The sequence below is a fragment of the Amphiura filiformis genome, chromosome 8, assembly GCF_039555335.1.
Source record: "Amphiura filiformis chromosome 8, Afil_fr2py, whole genome shotgun sequence".
In the NCBI taxonomy this organism is placed as follows: domain Eukaryota; kingdom Metazoa; phylum Echinodermata; class Ophiuroidea; order Amphilepidida; family Amphiuridae; genus Amphiura; species Amphiura filiformis.
The window spans coordinates 36,078,398-36,106,233 of record NC_092635.1 but is presented as its reverse complement, the minus strand read 5'-3'; the positions used below and the strand labels follow the sequence as shown (position 1 = coordinate 36,106,233).

The following is a 27,836-nucleotide window of genomic DNA, read 5'->3' as shown; positions in this document are numbered from 1 at the left end:
TTTAATGCAAGAAGAACCCATATATCGCCACAATGACCGTTGAAGAAAAACATTGAATATATATTTTCGACTTAAATCATTTTCTACGTTGTGATAATGATGCTCTTGCCTACTCGACCTCATAAACGGTGACTACAGTTTTACGGTGCGGTGTTGGATACTGTTGATAATTTTAGCAATCACAGCTAAATTTTAAATAATAACAGTCAACATGAAACGAAGGACACAGACCATCCTGTTGCTCATTATCTTAGCCTGTTTCATATATTTCTGGGATATATTCGGAATGCTTTCATTTGGACTGCCTTCATCTCACTACTATCCAAAATCAGAACAACGTCCTAAATCATCAAGATCTTCATCAGATGGTGCGGAGAGGTCACTTCCATATGGCTCAGCAAGAAAATCCAGAGAAATACTAATGGGTAAATCTCTGTTACAGAACAGCTTCAATGAGTCGTGGAGACAACCAAGATGGCCATCGAAGTCCTTAGAAGAGGAGGAAGAGAGGTTTAACAAATTCAAAGGACCTAAAACTCGTGCGACGAAGAAGAGGGTTAGTAATATCACGATGGCTACTGATTCGTGGCACCCAAAAGCCCTCGTTTGGCAGGTTGGTGTTCGTGTATCATGTGCCTATATCGAGGGTTGAGAACCACAAAGCAGTAAAGCCTTCTCACAGGACCGGATTTACCTTTTTGGGGCCCTGGGCCAAGCCAAAATTTGGAGGCTCCCAAAACCGTGAGGAAGGCATGTGCACTCAAGTGGCAAAGTTTTTAGATTTTTTAAATTTCAATTTTAGACTATTTAAAGAAAGATGCACACTGCACAGGGCAATTTTGGGGGCCCCAAAAAGTTGGGGGCCCTGGGCCCGGGCCCATCTGGCCCTATGGTAAGTCCGGCCCTGTTTACTCACAAAAGAATCCGTTGTGAGTTAAGGATTTCTCGCTCTCAACCCTCGATACAAATTATTATTGTTGTGTCTTGAATTTCTTAAAGATGGAACTTAAATATATGACCACACTCTTAGAAAAAAATGGTCTTAGTGGTTCTATACATACAGACCAGTTAGGTTCTAGGAAATGGCAAGAATCCTAAATGGTTCTTTACTGCGGGCTTTACTGAACCCTTCCCATGTCTAAAACGGTTCTTTCTTACCCTTGCAGAACCTTTTTAGTTCTTCTTGTTTGGCTTATCTCCGATATACATTTCTTCAGTTATAGCGTAGAAGGTCAAATGTCAAAATTTGGATTCCGCAGGAAGGACAAAAATTGAAAAATGCTGAGATTTTGATAAAAAATGGTTTCATACCGTATTGTTCCGCTTAAAAAAAGAATAGTTTGCTATATTTCAGGTGGTTTGTTACCTTGGTAACATGGCAAAGAAAATCGAATTTCATTGAGCCCTGTTGACCTTGACCTATTGTGATGTTACCTATGCAACAAAACAACCAAAATAATGCAACTTTTCTCATTTTGATTTTGAAAGGAACAATTTGAGACCAGTTGAAATAAAATTGGAGCATTGTAAACGGCTGTGGACCCAAGTTTGACCTTTTTGCCTATAACTCAAGAACTGTATGTCGGACACAGGTCAAACTATTCTTTTTCTGAATTTTTATGATAAGAGCAAGACATTGGTATGGTTTTAAACAAGATTTGAACAACTTTGAAATGTCACCCTCTGCATAGTGAAGAGTCCGTGAAGGCGAACCCGGAGTTGGAAAGTCTACACTATTGTTAATAAATTGAAAAGCATGATGTAACTTGTTTAGAACTATCCTGAATTACAATAATCAGTTTTGGAAATGTTCATGGCAATCAAAATTTCAGTATTAACGATATACTGTTACTCCATAACGCGATCGTAATTAGACGTTTTAATGTCAGCTTCGCTGAAAAACAACGAGTAATATATGCGTAGTCACGTACAATAGCACTGTGGCTAGTTTGGCCAATATGAAACAATGAACGGCTGTTATTCTTGTAATATAACATTTTCCTGAATATCATTATGTATGATATTATGTATGCATTGCGTCTAAAAGATAATAAAACTTCAAGCATGACACAGTTAATAACCCTCTTTCATACCCCGCTTTCATAATAACCTGATTTTAAAATTGACATAGTTTACGATTTGTAAGTATAGGACAACTTATCCCTGGCACTTGTCATTGACTTATTGTCGATTTCGTTACATCAAAGTATTCTGGCTAGAATACTTTGGTTACATCTAATTTTAATCCATTGAGGCTGTTCCAGTTAAATTCCACATAACTCTGTGGAAAAGTATGGAAATATCTTCCACAAGGGAGTGTGTTTTTCAAATGTAATTGGTCAAGGTTAATCATTTTGAAACCCATAATCACCCTGTACTCACCTACATCTTCCAAAACTTTTCGTTTCCCATTTTCTATTCTATTTGAAACTCATACTCCCTCTGTGGAAAACTTAAGCTAAATCTTTCACAGGGGTAGTGTAGATTTAAATAAAATAGCCCATTGAATAGGAAATATTAATACACCTCTATTTCATTATTAAAACGAAAGTGATCATTTTTCATGTTCATAACGTGACATTGAAATCTGCAATGTCAATGGCGTGTTGCAATATAATATCGCTAATATCTAATGATTTGTCCTTGTGAAGATTTCTTGACATAATATTGACGCATTAATGGTATTATTGGATTCTTAATTCATGTAAAACGTCAAATTGAGTTGTAAAGTCATTAAAGTTATTGTAAAGTCATTTAGAGACAATCATAAATCAATCTTTTACTTGATCTTGAAGTAGGGAAAACTATCACGAACAGATTTCTTCTGATTGTGTTTTTCTTCACGGCTTGTGAATCAGATAAATGCATGGTTAATATTGTAATTGGGTAGAGTTGGAACCAGATGGTTTCCGTATTTCGGATAATCTTCATAAGCTCACCAGATGTAGGTCATTACAAGGAATTCAGCGGATTTCTTTAACCATGGACAGGTGGGTGCATGGAATTAATAAGGAGGTAGATAGGATGAACAAGACTTTATAAGAGGCTGATTCATACTCCAATTCGCGTGTAAGCGATTTTTATAGCTATAAAATTTTTCAATATTGTATCTGTCGCGATGTCGTGGGATTTTGAATCTAACCACCGCGTCTTTATTTCGTGACCGATTTCAACAAAATGAGGTCTCAAATTCGAGCTAAAAGATGCAGCAATTGGCTGCTGCTTCTAATTATGATATTTGTCATTTTCTGGAATACACAGGGGTAAAAAACCTAGGACCTTAATTCTGTTGCTGTATTTTTTTATGTTGAACGTGGCAACAATAGTAGAGAGAGTGGAAATAATTATCATAAAATAGAGTTATAAGGTTTCGTGAATGTTAAAAATGAAAAACGAAAACAGACTAATGAAGCTTGTTCATGTTAATAAGACAGGACAATCAAAATAATTATGCAGATCAAAAAGTAATATTTTGTCGTCTTTCTGATACGTTAGCATTATTTTAACGAGTAAACAGAACATTGAAACAAGTTTTTTTATAAGTTGCAATTAAGCTCCAAATATATATAAACAAGAGATAGCCTACGGTATCAAATTTCTTTTAAGAATATATATTTACAATTTAATTGGTTCATATCAAAACAAGACATGATGCTATATCAAATGAAAGGACTTGTGCAGACCTATCTTGATTTTATATTATATTTTAGCGGTGTCGGTTTACAATATTGAGGACACACTAATATCAATTTTCATATAAGGCAAATATAAAAACAGACCATTATAACAGATTATTTGTCTTGTAAAATATGAAAACAGATCAATAGATAAGTTTTTTAGACGGATATGGGGATTAGAGAGGATTTTAAAGCATTGGTACATATTTATTTTTAAACTGTTCTTAAAGGTCAGATTTTTTTCATGCTTACATGTACATTGAGGCCTACTTTTAGCAACACCTGTTTTCAAATTTTGAGTTGTAATAACTCTAGCGGATCTGATATGAGAAGAAAAAACGTGCATAACAATGCTCATATACCGTATGCTATTACATACACTACAATGTACCCGAATCCTATTTCTGTCGACCCCAGAGCCATACACTGCTGACAATTACGTTGTGGCTACTATAGAGTACCAGTGCGGTACCAATCCAATACCAGTGTGTGTACTGTACGTGTGATTCCGATGTGTGTACTCTAGAGCACCCTCATGAGTACTCTATCATATCTATATATAGGCTACCATTGAAGTATAGCAGTGTACCTCATGGGGCAGCAGCATAAGGAATCTGATAGTGAACCAGTATGATTTCGGTGGTGGTTTTTTACCAGGTTTTGCCCAACCCTCTAAACGAAAAAAAATTTCCCTACAATTTTTTAATTCTTTTTGGGAAAAAAATGTGTATCTTCAATACGAAAGGTTAAAATGTTCAAATGATGGACGGCTTTTCCTCCCGGCTACATACACTTTAAGTACATAATCATTAAATTTACAAAGTTTACTTCGAGGACTGTTAAATATCAAAAAAAAAATGCAAATGTTGCTTTCCGATCTGTTATATTAACCTAGGCCTATGGCTAATAAAAAACCCCCGGAATAACGCCATTAAAAATAGGCTATTTCTTCTTTTTCTTTCTCAAATCAACAGGCAAAAACTGAAGTGTCACATGCAAGATTTGTCTATTGTTGACCTAAATCTTTATTCACCAACGCCCTCCGCATTACAACAAGTTGCAATAGAGCGAGTGACATACTCTAATGAGCCGTGACATCATCACCCAATTTACATAGCACAATCCATGTTGGCAAAAAAAAATTATAATGTGGAAAAATTTAGGTAATTTTCAAAAAATAAAGAAATACATAAGAAATGGTAAAATTTTTATGAAACTCTAAAAATAGGTGGAGTGAAGACTTATCTTTAGCTTGTTCTAAGTTTTAAATTAATACACAATTCCAATTTGCTGTTGTGGCTATTTTCCTGCAAGCTTGATTATCCGTTCATACTACCTTAATAACATTCTGCAAAAATATTTGACCCTGCCTCCTAAACAGCCAATCAGAATTTGCTTGATTTGAACAAAAAACAACAACTCGAGTGAATTTGTCGCGCGAAATGTTTCTTGAGATCGTAAAATTCATGGTTTATCGCCACAGAAAAAAACGACTTACGCGAATTGGAGTATGAATCAGCCTCAGATAAAGTCTTGTTCATCCTATCTACCTCCTTATTAATTCCATGCACCCACCTGTCCATGGTTAATGAAATCCACTGAATTCCTTGTAATGACCTACATCTGGTGAGCTTATGAAGATTATCCGAAATAAGGAAACCATCTGGTTCCACCTCTACCCAATTACAATATACAACCATGCATTTATCTGATTCACAAGCCGTGAAGAAAAACACAATCAGAAGAAATCTGTTCGTGATAGTTTTCCCTACTTCAAAATCAAGTAAAAGATTGATTTATGATTGTCTCTAAATGACTTTACAATAACATTAATGACTTTACAACTCAATTTGACGTTTTACATGAATTAAGAATCCAATAATACCATTAATACGTCAATATAGTTATATGTCAAGAAATCTTTCACAAGGACAAATCATCAGATATTAGCGATATTATATTGTAACACGCCATTGACATTTCAGATTTCAATGTCACGTTATGAAAATGATAAATGATCACTTTCGCTTTAATAATGAAATAGAGGTGTATTAATAATTCCTAAAATGGGTTATTTTATTTAAAATCTACACTACCCCTGTGAAAGATTTAGCTAAAGTTTTTCACAGAGGGAGTATGAGTTTCAAATAGAATAGAAAATTTGGAAACGAAAGGTTGTGGAAGATGTAGGTGAGTACGGGTTTCAAAATGATTAACCTTGACCAATTACATTTGAAAAACACACTCCCTGTGGAAGATATTTCCAAAATTTTCCACAGGGTTAGTGTGGATTTTAACTGGAATAGCCCCAATGGATTAAAATTAGATGTGATGAAATCAGCAATAAGTAAATGACAAGTGCCGGGATAAGTGGACCTATACTTACAAATCGTAAACTATGTCAATTTTTAAATCAGGTTATATGAATGCCGGGTATGAAAGAGGGTTATTAGTGTGTCATGCTTGAAGTTTTATTATCTTTTAGACGCAATACGTACATAATATTATATAAATAATGATATTAACGAAAATGTGATCTTATTACATGTATTACATGTCTCGACCAAGAATAACAGTCGTTCATTGTTTCATATTGGCCAAACTAGCCACAGTGCTATTGGACGTGACTACGCGTATATTACTCGTTGTTATTCAGCGAAGCTGACATTAAAACGTCTAATTACGATCGCGTTATGAAGTAACAGTATATCGCTAATTCTGAAATTTTGATTGCCATGAACATTTCCAAAAACTGATCATTGTAATTCAGGATAATTCTGTGAATATTTTAGCTGAGACAAGTTACATTGTGCTTTTGAATTTATTAACAATACTGTAGACTTTCCAACTCCAGGTATGCCTTTGTATTTGACCGTGTAATATTGAACACATTTGCTATAAACACTGTAGACTTTCCGCTTTCCGGTATGCCTCTGTATATTATGACAGTGTGATATTAGATACATTTGTTAACTCTAGTGTAAAGTTTCCATGTTGCAGTACGCCTTTGTATTTGACCGTGTGTGTATGTACATTTGCTAACACTAGTGATGGATTTTCCAAATTCTTTGAATTTGACTGTGTAATATTAATATTATATTTATTGTGCTAATATTTCTTTAGACATTCCACGTTCCTTGTATTCCATTTTATAATGACCGTGTAATGTTGGATACATTTTCTAACACTAGTGTAGACTCCCCACGCATTTGTTTACGGACCGTGTAATATCGCATACATATATACATTTGCTAATTTTGTATTTTGACGTGTAGGCCTATTGGATACATTTTATAACACTAGTGTAGACCTGCCATATTCTGGTACGCCTTTATATTTGACCGTGTTATACACTTACTTAACACTAGCTATCACGGTTGTTTCATATGATCATTTATTAATTTTTCTAACAAAACATAATTATAATGTTCAATTCTAGACCTGAATAATACCAACAGCGATCGGACTAATAAACTGTATGTACGCATATATTTTGTAGCAATTTTTAACATAGATTTTCGTTTCTATATCAAATTATTCATCTTTTTCTGCTTTTTTGTGAATTTTATATGTGCTCTACATTTGTGTGAAAATTGAGGGCGCTATTTACATATATTTTTAAATCTAAATTAGCCAAAAGTTATAACTTACATTTCATGATAAAAAGTGTTTTGAAATTTCTCTTGTCATTTGTCAGTTTTTTCGCTGATGTTCTAATACCAGTATACAAGTGTCTACCATTTGCAGTCCAAGAGAACGCCAAATATGGATCAGGAGTATTACATAATAATACCCTGCTATGACAATAGCTGCACTATATTAACAGTGTTGCCAAAACTTTTCAGCGTCAAGGCGCGGCACATTGACTCGCCAGGCCGCGGTAAAGATTCTCAAGTAGCCCAATTTTTAAGCTTCCAAAAAGCGCCCAATACCGGATATTTGGGCGTATTTACCCGAATTTAGAACGCAAAACACCCAATTGGGCGGAAAAGCACTTGACTTTGAAACTTCCGGTACTTACTGTGAAGTTACTCACCGATCAATAAATGGTCACAAAACCCATTGTAATTTCAATTTGGAGCTTCAAAGACTCAAAACCTTTATAAATCGGCTAAATTGAAAGGAAAATACATCAAATTAGTGCCGCGGCCTGAGACTGGCAAAAGTAGCCCAATTTTAGACAAGTAGCGGCATGCTTTTTTGAGTAGCGGCAAGTGATCGCCAAGTAGCCCAATTGTGCGCCTAAGGCGCGGCGTTGGCATCACTGTATATTAATCGTATAATCTCCTTATGTGGTTAGCATGACTGGGCCAGGAAATCCACAAGGTCAGCCAATGTATGTACATGTATTCGGTACATGTACCATATCTTTACAATGGGTGATAAATTTCTGGTTTGTTTTATTTCAAAACGCAACATTCGATATTCTAAAGCTTGGTCCAAATCCAAGAGAAGAACCAACTCTAGTAATTTATGTGGTTGCAAATTATATCAGACGTTGCCTTTTGATAGAAATGGTGTTTGTTGATGTGCACAGTTTCCCATTAGATCATAACATGTTGTTGTACATCCAAGGTCAAAGGTCTTTTAATCCATATTTGGCGTTGTTCTGGGACTGATTTGTAAAGATGCAAACAAGATTTAAGATAAATAGCGCCATCATTGTTCAACTTTTCTTTAAAATGACTCAGTTTTAGGCTACATGCCATTAAACAACCGTACACTATTGTGCGCTTCCACATTCAGGTACGCCTTTGCATTTGACCGTTAACGATTGGGAAAACACTTGCTAACTAACACTAGTGTAGACTTTCTTTGTTCTGGTACGCCTTTGTATCTGGTATCTAATATTGGGTACGTTTGCTAACACTAGTCCTAATTTAAAGTTTCCACTTTCTGGTACGTCTCTGTATGAGCGTGTACTAATGGATAAATTTGCTAACAGTGTGGACTTTCCATGTGCAAACTTAGGCATGTCATGTCTACGCGTGTGATACATTTGCTGACTAACACAATTGCAGACTATCCTTGTTCCAGTACGCAGTTGTATTTGACCGTGTAATATTGGATACATTGGCCAACACTATAATAGTGTAGACTTTCCATGTGCCGTCAGCACCTAGGCCATCGTAAGTTGGTGGTGGTGGTGGTGTGGTGTGTGTGTGGGGTGTGCGTGTGTGGGTGTGTGTGTGTGTGGGGGGGGGGGGTGAAAGTACCTGCCCACCTAAGTGATGTATGTGAGACTGGTATAATTGTTATAGTCGATTCGGATTGATGATTTGGAAAAAAAACAGTGTAGGTACAAAAGCGTTAATTACATGCTGTATCTATTAAGCAAGAAAAAACCAGCATTAGCAAAGAATGGAAATATAGCCAAAATCTTACAATTGGGGAAATAATCATTACAATTTATTGTAATAACAATTATTATTATTGTTGTCTTTCTAATAGGCTTGATAATTAACCACATTTGTTTTATAATATATTGTAAGTCACAGGCTCCAGTAAATCTGCGAAAAACAACTTTTTCTAAGTATTAATAATTAATCACTTTTTTTTAAATTTTCTAAATCACCTTTTTATATTTTCTAAATCATTAATCACCTGTTTGTTTATTTTGTCAAAACATATAACGACGTCTTTGTGGAGTAGACTTTGTACTATTTAAGGAACTCTCTCAGACATAGGTACGCAAAATGCAGACAACACTTGATAAACGATTGAGTCACGTGCTAAATATGGCCCACTTAACACATCGCTAGGCAGTCTAAATATGCTTGCTTTTGTCACTAATTTAGCTCTTACTCCCCTTCTTCTGACGGCTTGTAATTATTCAGCTTACTATTCCTTTGCCGGCATTTAATTATGAGAGCTAAATCTCAGAAAGGTAAATTGAGCGATTTAGTTTAGTTCATTTGTACGGCGTCACCTTTTTATGATAGAGAGCAAACGCGCCTCAATTAATCAACTTAACAGGCTAAGTGACGTATTTACCTATTTCATTAGATTATTATGGCCACGAAAGTATGTGAATGATTAATGTGTTTTTGGCAGCAATGATATAAAAATAACTAAGAATAATTTCTTTAGAGACATCACGCTCTATATATATCGCATTTGCTAAGCCCCATCTGTAAGGTAAGACCGGGTATATGGTGACTTTATTTGATTTCGTTTTTAATTAATAATGATAAATATTTTATTCAAAGTTACCGGATGGTATAGTGATATGCTTCTGTATTATTATGATAAATCGATTGCGGACATGGGGGGGTTCGAACTTGCAACACTAGCGTTTCCATTGAGCATGAGGATTCATATTTCTCGTGAATATTATAAAAATAATGTCTACATTTCAGTTGTATAAAATTTTAGGATGTGCGGTATTTACACATGGTATTGTTACAGCTTAAATTATAATGGGGTCTGGTACAGGGGCGTAGCCAGCTTTCTTGGTCAGGGGTGACAAAATACTAGTTTCGGGGGCACAGACGAAAAAAATGTAGTTGCATCATACAATACATATGCCGGTTTTGTTTTTGATAAAGAGCTTCCCAAAAGGCTTTATTGGGGTAATGTGCGAAAACTTTGTATTTTACACTATTTTCGCCCATTATCAGGATAAAAAGGGCTTTATTACGACAATGTGCGCGAGCAGCGTGATAAAGTTTTGTATTTTACACTATTTTGGTCCATGATTGGGGTGAATTTTGTAGGAAAAGGGCCTCCTTGCCCTTTTTCTTTTTCTTTGCCCTCCAGATTTTTTCTTTGATTTTTTGTCACAGGGGCACTTTTTTCTTTCATTTTTTGTCAGGTGGTGCCCCTGCCTCCCCGCTCGCTACGCTACTGGTCTGGTAACTCGCCTTATTTCAGGTGTAATATACCTTATAATTATAGACAAAAGTGATAAGATACAAAATAGTTCGTTATGTCAGTTCTGATAAGAATTAAATATTATATACTGGTTTTAAGGCATTTTTAAAGCATTTTGGCAAATATGTGTCCACCTCCATATATGTACTTGCAAAAGTGTAACCCCCCTCGAATTCGATATTTCTGGTGTGCTCTCAGGTTCCACAAAATACGTGAAAACGTCGCTGTCCGAGCCCTTAAGTTAGTTCTGGAATATCCAGAAAACTTCTTCAAAGTGTAATGCTAATTTGCTAGTATAATACTAACAACACTTAACATATGCAATTCGAGAACATATCCTTGTACGTAGAAACAGTGCGTTTGTGTTAAATGTTTGTGCTCATGAATTCGGTCAATTCACCGTATGATGCGCCTCCAGCGTTTGCTAGGGAGAGGCCAAACACAATATGCATCATGGGAAAAAGTCAGCATCCAAAACCCGCGTAACATCTATCACTGTGAAATACAATTTTAAATGTTGAAATGTATGCACACTAAAGATCCATTTTCTATCTATTGATCACACGGAATCCTTCGTTAAACTGTTTTCAACATTAATATTATCACACTTGCGTTACAATCCAATGGTGGCTTTTCGGCAGTGTTGATCCCGGAGGTCAAAAATTGGACTGGCCAAGAGCAACCGCTAGTAGCGCATTGAGTAATTTGAGTACAAGATGCAGTTGAAAGATATGTACCATAAAACAACTAAAACTATTTGATATCATGATTTACACTTCATTTGTGTGTTGAAAGATATGTACCATAAAACAACTAAAACTATTTGATATCATGATTTACACTTCATTTGTGTCTTTCAGAGTAAAAAGAACAGATCCGAGAGTGAGGACTCAGAAGAGTTTGCACAGCCCGTTACACTACCTGTTGACGACACTAGGTATCTACTACCCATAACACTTGGTAACCAAGGCCCAAATAACCAATTACAAAGCTTCAAATTCTGCTTAGCATTAGCTTTGATTCACAACTACACTCTGGTTCTACCGCCTTTCTTTGAACACCAAACCGATCCGGAAGCACTACCAAAACAAAGAACCTTTGAAGACACCATTGATTGGCGGGCATTACAAAAAATTGTTAAACTTGTATCAGTGCGTGGTTTTCGCACTGCTTGTGGTGGAGAAGTGGATACAATTATGGTGGGCACTGATTATGGAAGAAAAAGTCAAACTGATGAAGATCGTGTTGAACTAGAGGAATACGAAGATCAGATGACTAAAATCTTTGCCAATCTGACAGAACTTACCATACCTAGTATATTGCATGATAGCAGTAGGATACTGAAACTTCCTGGAGGAACTCCCCAGCACTTCATTCACATAGAGGATTACATAAACAAGTATCCTGCCGCTTTCAATTCTTCTTCCCGTTGCAATGCATTTGTACATGCTTATGGTGTGTTAGGGAGATTTGGATACCGTCATTTTAATCCAGTCTTTTCACAGTATTTTCTTAGAGCGGAGTATATACGAACTGTAGCGGACAAATTTATTACGCAATATCTTGGCAGCAGGTTTCTGTGTCTTCACTGGCGGTTTGATAAGGAATGGGTCGATTTCTGGTGAGTACATATTATCATGAAAGTAATACTGATAGTTTAGATAGCTAAGTTAGACGACGTTTGCAATTTATCCCGGGCAATTTTTTTGACAAGACTTACTAGCGGGTCAGTTGCCTGATGAAGTCTGGTGGTTCCAGACGCAACGTAGCAATAGTTGTAAAAAGTACATTCCACTATTAGATTTAATTCCAAAACTCTATTTGAAACTACTGGATGACTAAGAACATTCACTCATTTGTTCTTATTTATTGTACAAGGTAACAAGTAACATTCATAAATATGAATTGAATTCACATTTAAAGCGTCTCTTCCCAAATCTTTTGCTGTCTTTCTCTGTAAGTATTACTGTATTTTATATTGTTGGTCCCACTCATTATTTTATTTCTCTTTTTTTCTCGTACACACTCTTTCCCAAACCTATCACTCCCTCTCACATTCTCTCTTCCCTCTCGTCATGAATGTCTTCAATCTGCAATGTAATTAGGAATATCTGCAATAAAAATGTGGCCCAGGGCTGCAATTCCTTGTGTTTCGGTGTTTGTTATGTAACTTGCTTGGAGCAGTATAAAGTTGCGCCATGAGGATTTAACCTAGTTTGATTGTAGCCAATAGTGTAATTTGTCTAACTACTATTCAACACCTTTATCATTATGTCGACGTTTTTGAAGGTAGATACATAACATTCGACATTACCACCCTACTTCCTTAGGTACAGATCAGTGACAGATGAAAATAATAGACATCATATATCAATAAAATATGATGCAGTTTTAATGATTGATGTGAAACGAAACCCGAATCATTTTCATTAATAGTTCTCTTGTCATAGTTTGTCTACATCGTTTCCCGTAAGTATATCATGTATGTTGCTTTACTTTTGATGTCACTCACATGTGTAATAATGACGCTTGGTCGATATAAATCAACGTAACATTCTAGATTAAAACCAGTATAAACGGTGCTATGAGGTTTGTTGATAAATCTCGCCAATTATTTGAGCGAGAGAATTCTATATATTTTAGAAATACAAACTCTAGGGAAAATGTTGTTTTCAACCGAATTTGTATTTTACTATGTACATTTATATCGTATTATACGAGTATATAAGGGCAATCGACAAAAATATTAACAATTCAAAGACGGCAATTCGTTATTTAAAACTCATGTTAAAGAACAACAGTTATTTCTCTTATTCATAAGAAACAATTTCTTTTCTAATGAGTTAGCCAATTATATAGAGAGTCTCACTGAATGGGATTTCATCTTATGGAATAACCTATAAATGCTGGTGTCCCACAAGGCTCCATCCTTGGACCACTTCTGTTTATTATCTTCATCGACTACATCACTACCGGACTTACAAATCTATTTATTATGCAGATGATGTAACCCTAATATCATCCACCAAGTCAAAGGATGATAGAATTGGCGCTGCAACATCACTTTATGTAGACCGCAAGGCGATAGAGACACGGGCAAACATATGAAAAGCTTTGTTTGGAGTTGCGAAGTGCAAGACCACTACTATTTTCAACCGCAGAGATGCTCCGACTAGTCATCTTAGCCTCCATTTTTAGGAACAACTTTGGAAGAGGCATATACTGCAGTTACTGTCCGTTTTCCTATACACAATACACAGTGCTCTCACCATTGAGCTGTGACCTGTACAAATCGTGCCATGTTAGAAGAATAGGCATTTGTCTAGTTAACGTCAATGTGTGAAAAATAACCGGCCAATATTAAAAGTACTCTCAAAAACTTCTAGCAAATATATTCCTCTAACATGACCTAAAATTACAGCTAGGTTAGATGCTCAGAAATATTCGTACTTTGGTAAAATAGTGAGTGAGGGCAAGACATAGCTAGCCAACGTCCCGTGTTAATTGAATGGAGATTTGACCGAAAATTTTGGTAAACGGACCGCTCACTTCTGAAGAATGCCACACGAAAACGATACAAGCTACATTTAAAGTACTCTCTGTTCGATCATCATGATGAGTTTCTTACATAGTATGCCGAAATTGGGTACTGTAGGTGGTTGACAAAGGGTCGTACTTCGCTGATGAGTAAGTGACAGTGAACATGAAATTCAGCGCCCATAACCCAAGTTAGTAGCTAGTTAGTGGAGGCCGTCACGGGACTGATTATTGATTATTGAAGTGCCTTATTAATAGATACGCACGATTTAGGGCAAGAAAAACAAACCGGGACACTTTTGGAGACATCATCATCATCATCATCATCATCATCATCATCATCATGATCATCATCATCATCATCATCATCATCACTTTCTACATTTTTTCTAAACAACATACTGTTTTAATAAGATTTTTTTCTTAAAATGCATTTAACTATAATTATTGTTTAGAGCGTGGTGAAATAAAACATCACGATTTTCATCACAAAACAAATATAATGCATAAGAAATCGTTTGTTTTAGAGCGTGATGATGAAATAAAACATCACGGTTTTCATCACGAAACAAAGTAATACATAAGAAATCAATTTTTCGTGAGTGATGAAATAAAACATCATGATTTTCATCACGAAACAAAGTAATACATAAGAAATCGTTTGTTTTAGAGCGTGATGAAATAAAACATCACGATTTTCATCACAAAACAAAGTAATAGGCCTACAAAAGAAATACTTTTTTCGAGAGTGATTAAATAAAACATCACGATTTTCATCACGGAACAAAGTAATACATAAGACATCGTTTGTTTGATTGCAATCAACCGCGACAGTTCGTCTCACACACATAACAATGCACTGCGATCAAATAGGTTGATGACAACATTTGATTGAATGGACTGCACTGCGACATGATTACGGTGCACCGGTTCAAATCCTTTGTTTGGAGCCAATCAATAATTTCACGTACAGCCTCTATGCAAATTAGAGTTTACACACGCTGCAGCTGGGGTAATCGACCGAAGCTGGTTGTCGTTAGTGATCGAATGCATGAGCTTATTTGCTTTACTGAATCGATTTACTGGATTAATATCCTGTTAACTGGGTTTAATGCCACAAAGGTCGAATCGGGCTTGCCATGGACCATAAGTGCATCATGTATAGTGTAGACCTGTTTGGTCCTACTTTAAACAAAGTCTTGTCATTGACCCCTGTAGTGAACAAGATTGCAAGAACAGCCAGCCAACGTCTCGGTCTCTTTCGTCGTGGGCCCCTACCTTGTTCGTTCTCAGAGAGCAACGATATACAAAACCATGATCCGATCGAAGATGGAATATGACAGCTCCACATGCATAAGTGCTCCGCCCACCTCTCTGTCTAAACTTGATTATGTACAAAGAAGAGCGGTACGCATCATTGGTGTCTCAGAAGAAGATGAAAAACCCATCAAATAATAACACCTGGGACATAGAAGAGCAATGGGAGCCATCACTCTATTTCATAGGATGTTCTATGGCGAAGCTCCAGAACTCCTCCAACACCTGTTACCAGATCGTATTGATTCTCGTCTGCGGCGCTCTGTCAGATCCCACGACCAAGCTGTCAAAATTCCAAGATCCAACCTGGTGAGCCACCAGAGATCGTTCCTTCCATCCTCAGCTCACCTATGGAATGCTCTACCTGGTCCAATTATCTCCAACCAGAATCGACTGAGCTTCAATTAACTTCAGTTAACAACTATCTTGGCACCAACCCATCAGCGCTATCACAATGATAGCAGCTATACCTTGTTAATCTCAAGTGCAAGTAAACACAAGCTCACGTTATTGTTAATCGATTTTTCTCATACTCTCATAAAGAAAGAAAGAGAATTTGAAAGAAAGAAAGTATGAAAGAGCCACAGTTTGAAAGAAAGGCAGTTTGAAAGAAAGAAAGGAAGTTTGACAGAAAGACCGTTTGAAAGAACGAAAGAAAGGTTTAAAGAAAGAGAGTTTGAAAGAAAGTAGTTTGAAAGAACGTATAAAAAACCAAAGTTTGAAAGAAAGACATTTTGAAAGAAAGATAAAAGTTTGACAGAAAGACCGTTTGAAAAAATGAAATTTTGAAAAAGAGGTTTAAAGAAAGAGAGTTTGAAAGAAAGAAAGTTTGAAAGAAAGACAGATTAAAAGAAAGAAAGTTTGAAAGAAAGAAAGTATGGAAGAAAGAAAAAAAAGTTTGAAAGAAAGAAAGATTGGAAGAAATTGGATGCTGAAATTGTTGTTAATTCTTAATTAGTTTGAAAGAAAGAAAATAATTGAAAGAAAGAAAGTTTGAAAGAACCAAAGTTTGAAAGAAAGAAAGTTTGAAAGAATCAAAATTTGAAAGAAAGCTTAAAAGAAAGAAACTTTGAAAGAGCCAAAGCTTGGAAGACAGAAAGTTTGAATGAAAGAAAGTTTGAAAGAATGTTTGAATGTTTGAAAGAAAGTTAAGTTTGAAAGAAAATTTGAAAGAAAGAAAGTTTGTAAGAATGAAGGTTTGAAATAAAGAAAGTTTGAAAGAAAGACAAGTTTGAAAGAAAGAAAGAAAGTTGAAAAGAAACTTTGAAAGGGAAGCTAGACACGCTAGATAGCTGGATAAAGTTTGAAAGTTTGAAAAAATGTTTAGAATTTGAACGAAAGTTTGACAGAAAGTTTGAAAGGTTTGAACGAAAGAAGTTTGAAAGAAAGAAAGTTTGAAAAAAGAAAGTTTGAAAGAAAGAAAGTTTGAAAGAAAGAAAGTTTGAAAGAAAGAAAGTTTGAAAGAAAGAAAGTTTGAAAGAAAGAAAGTTTGAAAGAAGGAAAGAAATAGAAAGAGAGTAACAGAAGGAACTATAGCAAGTAAGAAGGAAAGTAAGAAAAAGGAAAGTACACATGTCTGTCTGTTGATCCGTCTGTGCTTTTGACTGTTAAAGTCGCGAGTTCATGTACTATATGATATAAAACACAGTCAGGAAGAGCCTAATTTAGAATTAATCTGTCACTTACAGAGTAAAAGTTGCCGCATCTTAGCAAATAATACTCTCCTCCGGTAAGCATTCAACGGTAATAATTAACTCGTTAATAATTAATAGATTGGCTTGGTAGGTAGTGAATACTATCCACCCATTGACATTAAAAATGGAACTACTGCACGTCTGATTGTGGACACTAAAGAAGGTTTCTTAATTCTCAATAATCTCCTTGACCGACTACCTACATTTAAATCTAAAAATAGTATTATATATTTCCAGGGCTAGGAACATTTGCAACCTTTTTGAAGATACTTAGATTGCATTATAGATTTTCAAAATATGGATATTATCTGAGAAAAGCTTAAACGAATATGAGTAATTTGATAACAAAAACTGATTTGTATTTGTATAGCAGTTTCGGGTTTCATCTCAAATCGGTCACAATGAGCACACTTGAGCCATGCTAGTGATTGCAATCGCTACTTTCAACGTGCCATCTTTTAATCATGTTTATATCGTGTGGTGAAAAACAGGGAACAATCCATTGGAAATATCCGAAACTGAGATGTATGGACTTAACCAGAAATCCAAAATCGAGATAAAAATGACTTGGGAAAAATCAAAGGCATTTTTTTAATCAGATGTTTGACACTGACGCCGATGCGGATTGATTTTTATGACTTTTGTAGCAAGTCAATGCGAAGTTTTGCATATTGTCTGAAACATTGCTTTTTGGTATAAATTTCCAATAGATAAATTCGTCGGTGCTATAGGACCAAATCATAGATATTTAGACCATGTGGGAAAAATGGGGAAATCTAAACGATGACGTCGTCGCTTTCGCTTTCTCCAATTGATCAGTGGCGACACTGTAAAATTACCTGTTGTAGACACTGTAATAATGTGGGTAGGAAATGTATTTAATTTAAATTCATGCATGGGCAATGACAAAAAACAATTTTTGGCTGGACGCTTTCTTTTTGTCATTTTTACCAAAATACCCTTGCAGCAAGTTTAAAACGTTTGCCACGTGCCGTTTTCTCAATACATTAGCGTTCCTATCTATTGCCTCTAGCTATATCTTTGAAACCATTTCCCGGTAAGACACATGCTATGAAAATGTGATATTAACCGTAGAACTACGACGGGGTGGGGTAGTTGTCGAACCCCCTTATTTTCAATTATAAACGTTATATAGCTACGGGTCTCCTCTATCCAGTGATACCAAAATAAGTACAAACATTTCCCACATAATGTCGCTATGACGTCATAATGTGAGGGCGCCCATGCAAATTTGGGAAATTCTGGCTATGTACAAAAATAGCTTATTGGTAAAATTAATTTTCGGCTAAAAATTCTACAAAAATACGATTTTCACCGAATTTTCTCCTATATATAAAAGGAAATGACGATTTTCACCTAACTAACAAGTAAAAATTCAGAAGCTCTTGGAATAATTTCACAAGAGCGAAATGAAAATCATTGGGGCCTAAACAACCCCTCCCCTCTATGGTCATCTTTCATGGCCGGTCCTATCCCCGGGTAAGATGCTGGGGTAAAAAGTGTATCACTAAAATGAGCGCAAAGGATGAATCTACGATTAGCTTATGTCGTTTGGGCGTAAACGCGTGCGTTTTTTCATGACGGATAAAAAATCTTGAGGTTCTTCATAGTTCTATGGTTAATCCTTCACATATCACCACTTACAGCATATTATGATGTGGACATTCAAACTTTTTCAAGCTACCTAGCGTGTCTAGCTTCCTTTTCAAAGTTTCTTTTCAAAGTTTCTTTCTTTCTTTCAAACTTTTCTTTCTTTCAAACTTTCTTTCAAGTTGTTGCCGTGTATATGCGGTATATTTGTTTTGTTAGGGTGGATAGAAGTTAATATTACCATGATTACTTACCATGTCAATAATTGATCATTTTTTTATTGATATAATAATATAATAAGCACAAGCATAAACAGATTCGCCGAACATTACGCAAATAACGTATTTCAAAAATTACCTGTTCACGGCGTTATAATATATAAGACGCTATTTAACATGATAGGGAACATTAACAGAAACGTGTTATTCAATTCTCGAAAGGTAGTTTGAAAAGAGTAGATTACAACGATCAACGACATTAATTTTTCTTCTTCAACTTGTTTTAAATGTTAATGTGAAATTTATAAGTACATTTGAGTGCACATAATTATTATTACCACTGTAATCATGGTAATAAAATTCTCAAGTTCACGATCTGTACGTCAATGACATCTTGATAGTTTGTTATTTCACATAAAGAGCATAATTGACGCTAATTAATCACATATATCACATAAAAGGGTATCTTAGCATAAAATTTTAAAATAAAAATGTCGTTATCCGTTATATTTAAAGTATCATGATTAAAAATAATTTTAAAGTTTGAGTAGATCTGAGAGCCATGTGTTATGCATCAAGACAACCAATTAAGGTGCATTTAAAAGCTTGTACCAATTAACAATGCTACAAGCTGGATCTTGAGATCTTGGAATGATTAGATAATGTTATGCAAAATGATGAATCTAATTTGATAATCAAATTAATTTACGTTATCCTTGACGATTGGATCTATTCTGATATACCACCTTGACACATATCTAATATGATATTATAATTTGTTTGTGTATGATTTATTTTAGGTGCAAGCAGTATTATGAGCATGGTCGTTTTTATTGTCCAATACTTCAAAGTACACCCATTGTAGAGGTGATTCGACGATTTGTAATGGTTCTGCAACAGTATCAACTCAATGTGGTATACTACGCGAGTCCTATTGATGCAAAACAGGTAGGCATTAACAACTACAACTTTGCTGGATACGGCAATTAGCAGAAGGCATAGACAATTTAATTTGGTAGATTTTTAGTAAGTTGATATTTTGAATTTGTTTCGTCCTTTTACCAGTGCAATAATCTTGATCTCCCACCTCCCATCTTTGGTGGACTTTCACTCTGACAGGAGTTGGCAGTAAAACACACCACATCCCACTGAGTTGCTAATTTTTTTTAAACTGAGAAGGCAAAAGGGATATTTATCTTGTCAATTTGGAAAATTAAATCAGCTGTAGTCGTAACTGAAAAAAATTTAGCTTTTCAAGATCTTTCATTGGAACTAAACGACCTTGACTGCAATGATTGGAATATCTTTCCCATGATATGACTTGTCGTAAGTTATTCGGTTTAACTTGTTATTCCCCTGTCTCTGTGGACAAGCGTGCCTGCAGGTGTACAAGACCCTGGTTTGACCTGTCCTACCGCAGAACCGAGCCTCTTGTCTTCTCTCTTTCTTATTGAATAACGTACCTTGTCAGTCAGGCGCTTGATTTAAACGATGTCAGCGTTAATGTATTATCATCCTATGCAATGGTAATGCCCTTCGCTTAGGTAGACTACTTTGCCTTTTCATTGCAACAAATGTTATTATATAGCCAACTTACGACTCCAATATATCTTATAGTATAATAACTATAGAGAGCGTCGTAATCGGCATTGCAATAAAAAAAGCCCTGATCCTGCTGATACCTGCTGATACAAAGCTGGTTTTGCCATTGCTGGTTGATAGTAATACGGTTTTTCTCAGTATGTAGAAATTATACCGAATACATAGCTGTATTCTCCATAGCATATATTTTACACAGGTTGTTACTGCTAACTTGGAAATTCATTGGCGAATTTAACTTTTTTCTAAATAATTTGGATTCTTCTTTGAATAGAATGATACATTTTAATACATTTTTGTAAATCAAGTGTGCAATAAAGTGATATCGAAACAATGTAAGCAATTATATCTCATTCGTCTATAGCTGTTAGTCTAAAATATTTTAATTCTTATAGATAACCATTTTTGGCGTTTTACTAGGAATACATTTTGTCATTTGAAATACTACCATGCCTTCGTATCATATTCGTGTTGTATCATGTACTGAATATGTAGAACTTTCAGGACATACATAAGCCCTAAAGGTCTCTACTCCATTGTAACCAAAACATTCCTTAAAACACTGTCAGGAGAATATAGTGTCAGCTGTGACGCCTTTTCTACCCACCGGCTATGTTGTTCACACTTTCTCAAAAGTCCCCTCCCTTTCCTCAAATCTCATCAAATCTCGTGTCTGACGAACGCGGTAACTGATGTTCACTAGTTAGCCTCTTATTCTTATGAGTATGTCACTTTTATTATTAATAATCACAATATTTAACACAGAAACCCCTCTTGGCAAGCAGATGGCAATACCATACATCTTATCTGTGCAGAACACCTATCATGTGTTAGTTTACTGTAGCTGTTAGAAGACCCACTCAAGGCATTCACAAACTATAATACCAGGTTTCAAAGTAAAACATCTTACTTATGATAGGGTAATATTTATCTTGCCAATGTTTGCCGGTACCATCCACTAAAGCGATAACGCAATTACCTTTAGTTGACAAACTTCTAATCGAAGGTTAGATAATTTAAAACAGGAATTGTACAAAACGACGAGCTTCTGTTCATATAAAACTAAAGATCCACTCTTTGAAAACAAATATTTGGTTGTCATGATCATACAGCAATATTTCAAAAATGTAATTAAACATATCAATTTGTAAGCGCTCTTTAGCAAAGTCATAGTTCATTGAAATTACAACCGTATGACAAAACAGGCGAAAATAGTAACTTTTTGCACAAGATTTGCAATTTAAAGAGAATGGGCCATTGCTCATTCTAATGACGCTAGTATATGGACAATATAAGTGTGCTTTTTCATTTAATGACATTAAATTTGAAAAATAATGTAAGGAATACTTGAGGTTTTGACTTTTAAAACCTATATTTTGGTCAAAAAATGTGCTTGGATAGGTAGTTTTCAACAGATTTACTCCTTGCTATAACATTGAATTGGGTTATCTGTTGACCTGATGACGAAACGTGTTTTTAGAGGGGGAGGAGTGTTAGCTTTCGTTTGATATAATTATAAAAAAATTGAATGAAGGGAACACTTGAGGTTTCGACAAAAACCAATTACAGAGGCCCATTTTCCAGCTAGAAGCTCCACAGCTCTTACGATGCTATGCACTCAACCGTGTAGTGTAATCAAAAACTGTGTGGAGACAATTCACTGCTTGCTTCAAAAGTCTTGGACGAAAATGTGTGCTCAGGTGTATCGAGGTGGAAACTGTGCATAGATGGTTTTTAAGAGAATCGTTTTTGTATAGAAACCTTTCCATATGTTGCTCTCTGGTACAAAATCCATTGTCAAAACAATATTACGACCTTGAAGAGTATTGTGTAATTGGAAAACAGAAAAGGCACATATAAGATGTAACATTCTGTAATTATCTCGGGCTTGCATTACTTCATTTGCGAGGTACTTATTATGTTACGTAAAGCTAGGGTGAAGATGTGTCTCTAATGTTGATTGCTAATTACGATAAACGTTAAATGAATAATACAATCGGTTAAATGCTTTCCTTTGAATGAAAACGATAATCAACGAAAAACAATAACAATACATAGGTCATGATGGTAATTTTGTTTCAAACCTAATACTAAAGCACTTAGCAGTGCACTTTAATTTATAAATGGGCTTTTATAAATACGCACGTGACCACCTCCTCGCTGCTATAGCAGCGTGTAGATAGTAAGTCTCGAAGTGACCTTCTAAATAGCGGGTGGTCTTCCTATACATTTGAATGCAAAGGTGGAACAACACGAGACTACTGTGCAGCAAAATTGTCTATTTTGTTCAACTTTTTGATTATATTGTAAACATTTCCGGCGTTGAATATTTTTTCAAAATTCGACAAATACTTTCAAAATGTTGTTTTTGATAACATATTACAAACTCGGAATCCCCCATGTGTAATAATTTTGTTATTTAATTAATTAAATTTGATGATATAGATCTACAGAGTTCCTATGCTTTTCTGTATAGCTAGTCGTCAATGCATGAGGATTTGGTCACGCTTGCTGGTCTTGGTATATCGTGTCCAAGAGTCACGTGCGCATTTATAAAAGCGCATTTATAACTATAACCGAAGTATACTGCTTAGAATTACTTCGAAACAATATGTAATACATTAGTGATAGAATCTTAAAATTCGTGCCTTGCTATTCTTAAAAACATATTATAACATTTTCGTTTCACTGCACTATATACTGTAAAAAATGTTAATGGTGAGGGTATGATGGAATCATGAAAAAAACATCCTTATCAACGTATTCTCCTTTCAAAGTCATGCCATTGCTAGGTGTTAAATGCAATATCTCCATTGAATTCTATTCTAAACAAACCATACCCCTTTCTTTTAAGTTGAGCACTTTGAAGATGAAATGGCCCCACAGAGGGATTTTCAATAGTTAAGGGACATCCGTGTATAATAGCAAACCAACATCCGTTTGCAAATTTAGTATTAAACGACACAATTAGATGGTTTATTCTTTGTTATCCAACGCGATTTCATTCTACTTCACGCGTTGATCTCTTTTGCATAGCTGTGTAAAAGCCCTTTCTTGTCATGTATGTTTATTTTTACAAAACCGTACAAGTTACAAAGTCGAAAACACTTTACTGCGTTACATACAAAACGTATTGAGTTGCTACGACAGTTTTACATTCTTTGATTTCGTATTACTTTGTTTTGTAACTTACATATGATAGTAAATGTGACAGTTAATGCTGTGTGTGCTAGCCATAAGCTTCAACATAAAAAAACCAATTTTGCAAGAGCTATCTAAAGAACCACTAAACCAATACTAGGCTTGTTTGTACTCATTTTAATGCATTTTTCATGCTGATTCCAAATATGGTAATGAAAAATTACAATTCTGAAATTTTTGAAATTTTGAATTTTATTTAAAAAAATTGTCGTCTACAGTCGACACCCGCGTGGAGAGAGTTAAGTTAAACCTAAAGGGATTAATTGTTCTTACAGGATGAAATGATGAAGAATCTACAGAGGACGCTTCAGTATTTCTTTACACGAGCAAACATCATTGGGTCAGCTATTCCTGGGACAGTGTGGTTTAAAAACGATAATTACAGATTATCTCTCCTAGAACAAGAGATCTGCAAACGTAAGTAAACAGTTTTGCTCGGTTTTCATTGCCCTGTCACTGCGCAATGAACACGTATGTAAAGCGACCTCCGTTTCGGGTAAATGTTCTTTTCCCCGTTATACATTGGGCCTTTGTAAGTTTTTAGTCCTGCATAACAATGCTGTTTCTGCTTTGGTTTCTCTATTGATAAATCCAAGATTTGATTTACATGTTCAATTGTCAAAATGAAGCCCCAATTAAAGCCATTTGGTGCATTTTGAGCCATGTTAACGCGGCTGTGTACTCTAGACATTGTTTCTTTCCCGAAATTGAGTTTTTTTTATATGTTTGTACTTTGTTATGTTTTTTATAAATACAAGGAATGAAAATCCAGATTTATAAACTCCAACTGCAATATTTTAAGGATTTTATTTCACTATTCCACTCGTGTTTGAAATTTAAAAGGAAAGAAAATCTTTGTTGTACCAGCAGGGTACACGCGCGCAACAACGCATCGCGTTGCGTATCGCGCAATTTGGTAACGCACAGATACGCTACGCATACGCGACGCTTATCTGCATGCGTGGCGCATCTTATGGAAACACCACGGAAGCACTGATTTCACAAAAACCTAGCGGTCAAATGGCTCCGTTTTAGCTGATAAAATGTGATTTTTTCAAGTTCTTTCCCCCGATTTAAACATCAAGATATGAATAGATTTAGCCCAAACTTCTCAAGGGGCTGTGGATTACCCGATGTTCACGTAATGTAAGGTAGAAAAACGAGAACTGCCGCATTCTCCTGTAAGCTTCGATCAAAGTGCAAAATGTGACCACTTTAAACTTCAACGGCCTTTATTTCAATGTTCATTTTCTCGGTAAAATGACGATTTAGGTACACGATAACGCAATAAATACAGCATCTATAGGTAAGCAATTATGCTCATCATAAAAAGCATGATTGACTTAAGAAATGGTTTTCTCATTTTTTTATATTTTGGTCTATTTCCAATTTTAGGCATCATTTTATGCAAATAGGCGGTTGTGAATTTTAAAAAGTTCATTTTGATGCCTTATATGGTCAATATCTCCAAAAATAAGGCCAATATCCAAAAAACTAAAAAAACCGTTTTTGGAATGGTGCCTCAAGATTAAGAAAAAAGCAAGACACACATTTTTGGAAAGAGTTTTTTTGTTATGATGTACCGAACAAAAATTGCCAAAAATTCTCTTTTTTGTGATTTTCTTCATAATTGTTGTTTTTACACTAAAACTGTACTTATATTGAGATTCATTGATGTCTTGCCTTTATAAAAATGTATACTTTTACATGTCTTGCGTGAATAATTACAAAGTTATGGCACTTTTACTACATGCGTATCTGAGAGTACACAGCTGCCTTAATGAATAAAGCTACACTGATAATATTTAATAAATAGCTTGATAATCTCCAAACTATATTATATAAGCTTACAGTGATGGAAATGTATCAGTCATCTTGAGCCAATGACATTGCTCCCATTTACTAATCTCTGTTGACTGAATTAAAATAACAATAATAATAATAAACAAAACTTCATCATTGTAATAATAAATACCCAATAACCTTGAAAATTCTCACATTTCTGTTAGATTCTCTTGCAGTTTCTTTATTATCATAAATACAATATTCCTTGTATTCTTTTAGAGAAGCAATGAACACAAACAAAAATCTCAGAACACTTTCCATGTTTCCATTTCAAATTACTTGTTAAACAACTTTTAAGTTACCATAATTAGATTATTCTACTCTTTTCCACATGACATCTACAAGAAATAGAAACTGCTTTGGTTTGAAGATAATTTCAATATTTATCTTCTTTAGATTTTATAATAGTAGACTTAAACGGAGATTCAGTCATGTCTGTTTCAATAAATTGCTTTAATGGGTGGGATGTATCAAACACACATATGCGATGGGGTGTACAATTATTTTATCACCCAGTGTCCTATTACTGCACTTTTAACTGTTATTTTAGACATTTAGAAAGTATCAGTATTAAAGATTTATTTTTTCAACTTTCTGTAGGCGTAAGTGTTGACGTAAAACATTCCAGGAAACATTACCACTTTTAAAAAAAGAAGACCTTTCAGGCTCTCTTAATTAATTGAATGCATCAATTTATACACACACTCTTTTAAAATTGATTTTAAAAATGTATCGTCAGATATTAACTGTCCTTTATTATAATACCGAATTTTCCCCATATTACATTAGTTGGTACGGAAATAATGAGATACACAATTGCAATCAATTTATCCAGTAGCACGTATCTTGTTTGGACAACAACGTAGTTAGGATTTTAGGAACTCTCGGCATGCGTAAGAGCAGACGACGCTAGCAAATTAGCAATTGATTGAAAGTTTCATATTTCAAAGATGTGTCAAATGTCAACATAATTGTTTTGTTTTGATTATGAGATAAAGTATAAAGACTTCAAGAATTATCATATAGATTTTTCTGTTTTTCACATCATAAATTAAGCCCCTGGGCCGGGCCTCCGGGCTGAAGCTTCATAAAATGTTGGCGCCAATCGCACGCGTTATCTTTAGCGATTTTCACAATTTGTTATCTACACTATCTTCCAGAGAAGTACGACAGTCTTTTGCTCTGATTGACGCGAGCGCCCTGTTAATGAGCGACATACGCGGAGCTGCTTTGTGTTCCCTTCAAGAGCGCCGCTCTACGCCGAACCGTAATCGGCCCGAGAATCGGCCAATCAGATTATCGATTTGTTGTTATACGTTATTGTTAGAATCAGCCAAATAGAACCACACTTCCGTGTTTACCCAGTGCACTCTCTCAAAATGTTAAGAAGTTCCGTTCTTCTCTGCCAGAAACTGTAATTAAATTTGTTCACACTATCAATCAAAACAATTGCTGTTGATATTATATTTTGTCCATTCAATTTCATTATAACACAGTCTTGCATAGACATATTAACTATAGGAAATTGACTTTACATTATAAAATGACAAAATATTGAAAAGGATTTTCCTATCTATATATAAATCCCGCCGTGAAATAAATATGCCCATATAACAAAAATATGCTACTCAAAAACGAAAAAGATAACTCATTAAGTCCTTTACTTTTAAGATGCCTTTTGAAGGCATAGAAAATATCATGAAATGATGAAGTGTAATACTATTAACTGGTGTAATATTTTAATCGCCACAGGGTCGGAGTTCTTCATCGCTAGTGAGCTATCTTCATGGAGTGATATGGTTATCGAAGACAGACAAGGCGTGTCGGTGCTTAGAGTTACAGACATTTTGAGATGATGGTGTGAAAGATGACGAGAAGGTCAATGGTGTCTTCATTCTAAGGAGTGGAAAGCTAATAGAGTTTAATCAAGCAAAGTGCTGCTCGTTTCCTTTTATAAATGGCTGAGTGCCTGGATATCTTTCGCTATATTTATTTTCCCAATCGTTTCGTCTGTATTTTTCTTATGCTATGATCTCGAAGTGCAAAACTGTTATATAACATTTAAACACTGGGGTAGTCGATTCTTGCTTACTTAATTTCGAAAGTGTTGAAAATGCCCTCATCAGCTCATTGTTTGTGATGATGAACACATATGCATATGTTTATCCTTAGTGTAAGAGAGCACGAAATACTAGGATTATTAGGGTTAAGGTTAGGGTTAGGAATTAGGGTTAGGGTTAGGGTTAGGGTTAGGGTAATGGTTA

The 27,836-nt window shown here is 35.2% G+C and overlaps 1 protein-coding gene across 1 annotated transcript; it reads left to right on the top strand.

Annotated features, from left to right (window-relative positions):
- LOC140158258 (uncharacterized) lies at positions 1-27,783 on the top strand. The gene is made up of 5 exons (XM_072181368.1): positions 1-556; positions 11,411-12,171; positions 19,728-19,875; positions 24,003-24,144; positions 27,325-27,783. The coding sequence occupies exons 1-5, from the start codon at positions 212-214 to the stop codon at positions 27,426-27,428; spliced, it is 1,500 nt and encodes a 499-aa protein (XP_072037469.1). The 5' UTR covers positions 1-211; the 3' UTR covers positions 27,429-27,783.
- Positions 27,784-27,836: the final 53 nt, after the last annotated feature.

Coding starts and splice junctions, on each gene's coding strand:
- LOC140158258 (XM_072181368.1), top strand. CDS start 212: ATGAAACGAAGGACACAGACCATCCTGTTGCTCATTATCTTAGCCTGT. Junction 557..11,410: donor CTCGTGCGACGAAGAAGAGG/GTTAGTAATATC, acceptor TGTGTCTTTCAG/AGTAAAAAGAACAGATCCGA. Junction 12,172..19,727: donor AAGGAATGGGTCGATTTCTG/GTGAGTACATAT, acceptor GATTTATTTTAG/GTGCAAGCAGTATTATGAGC.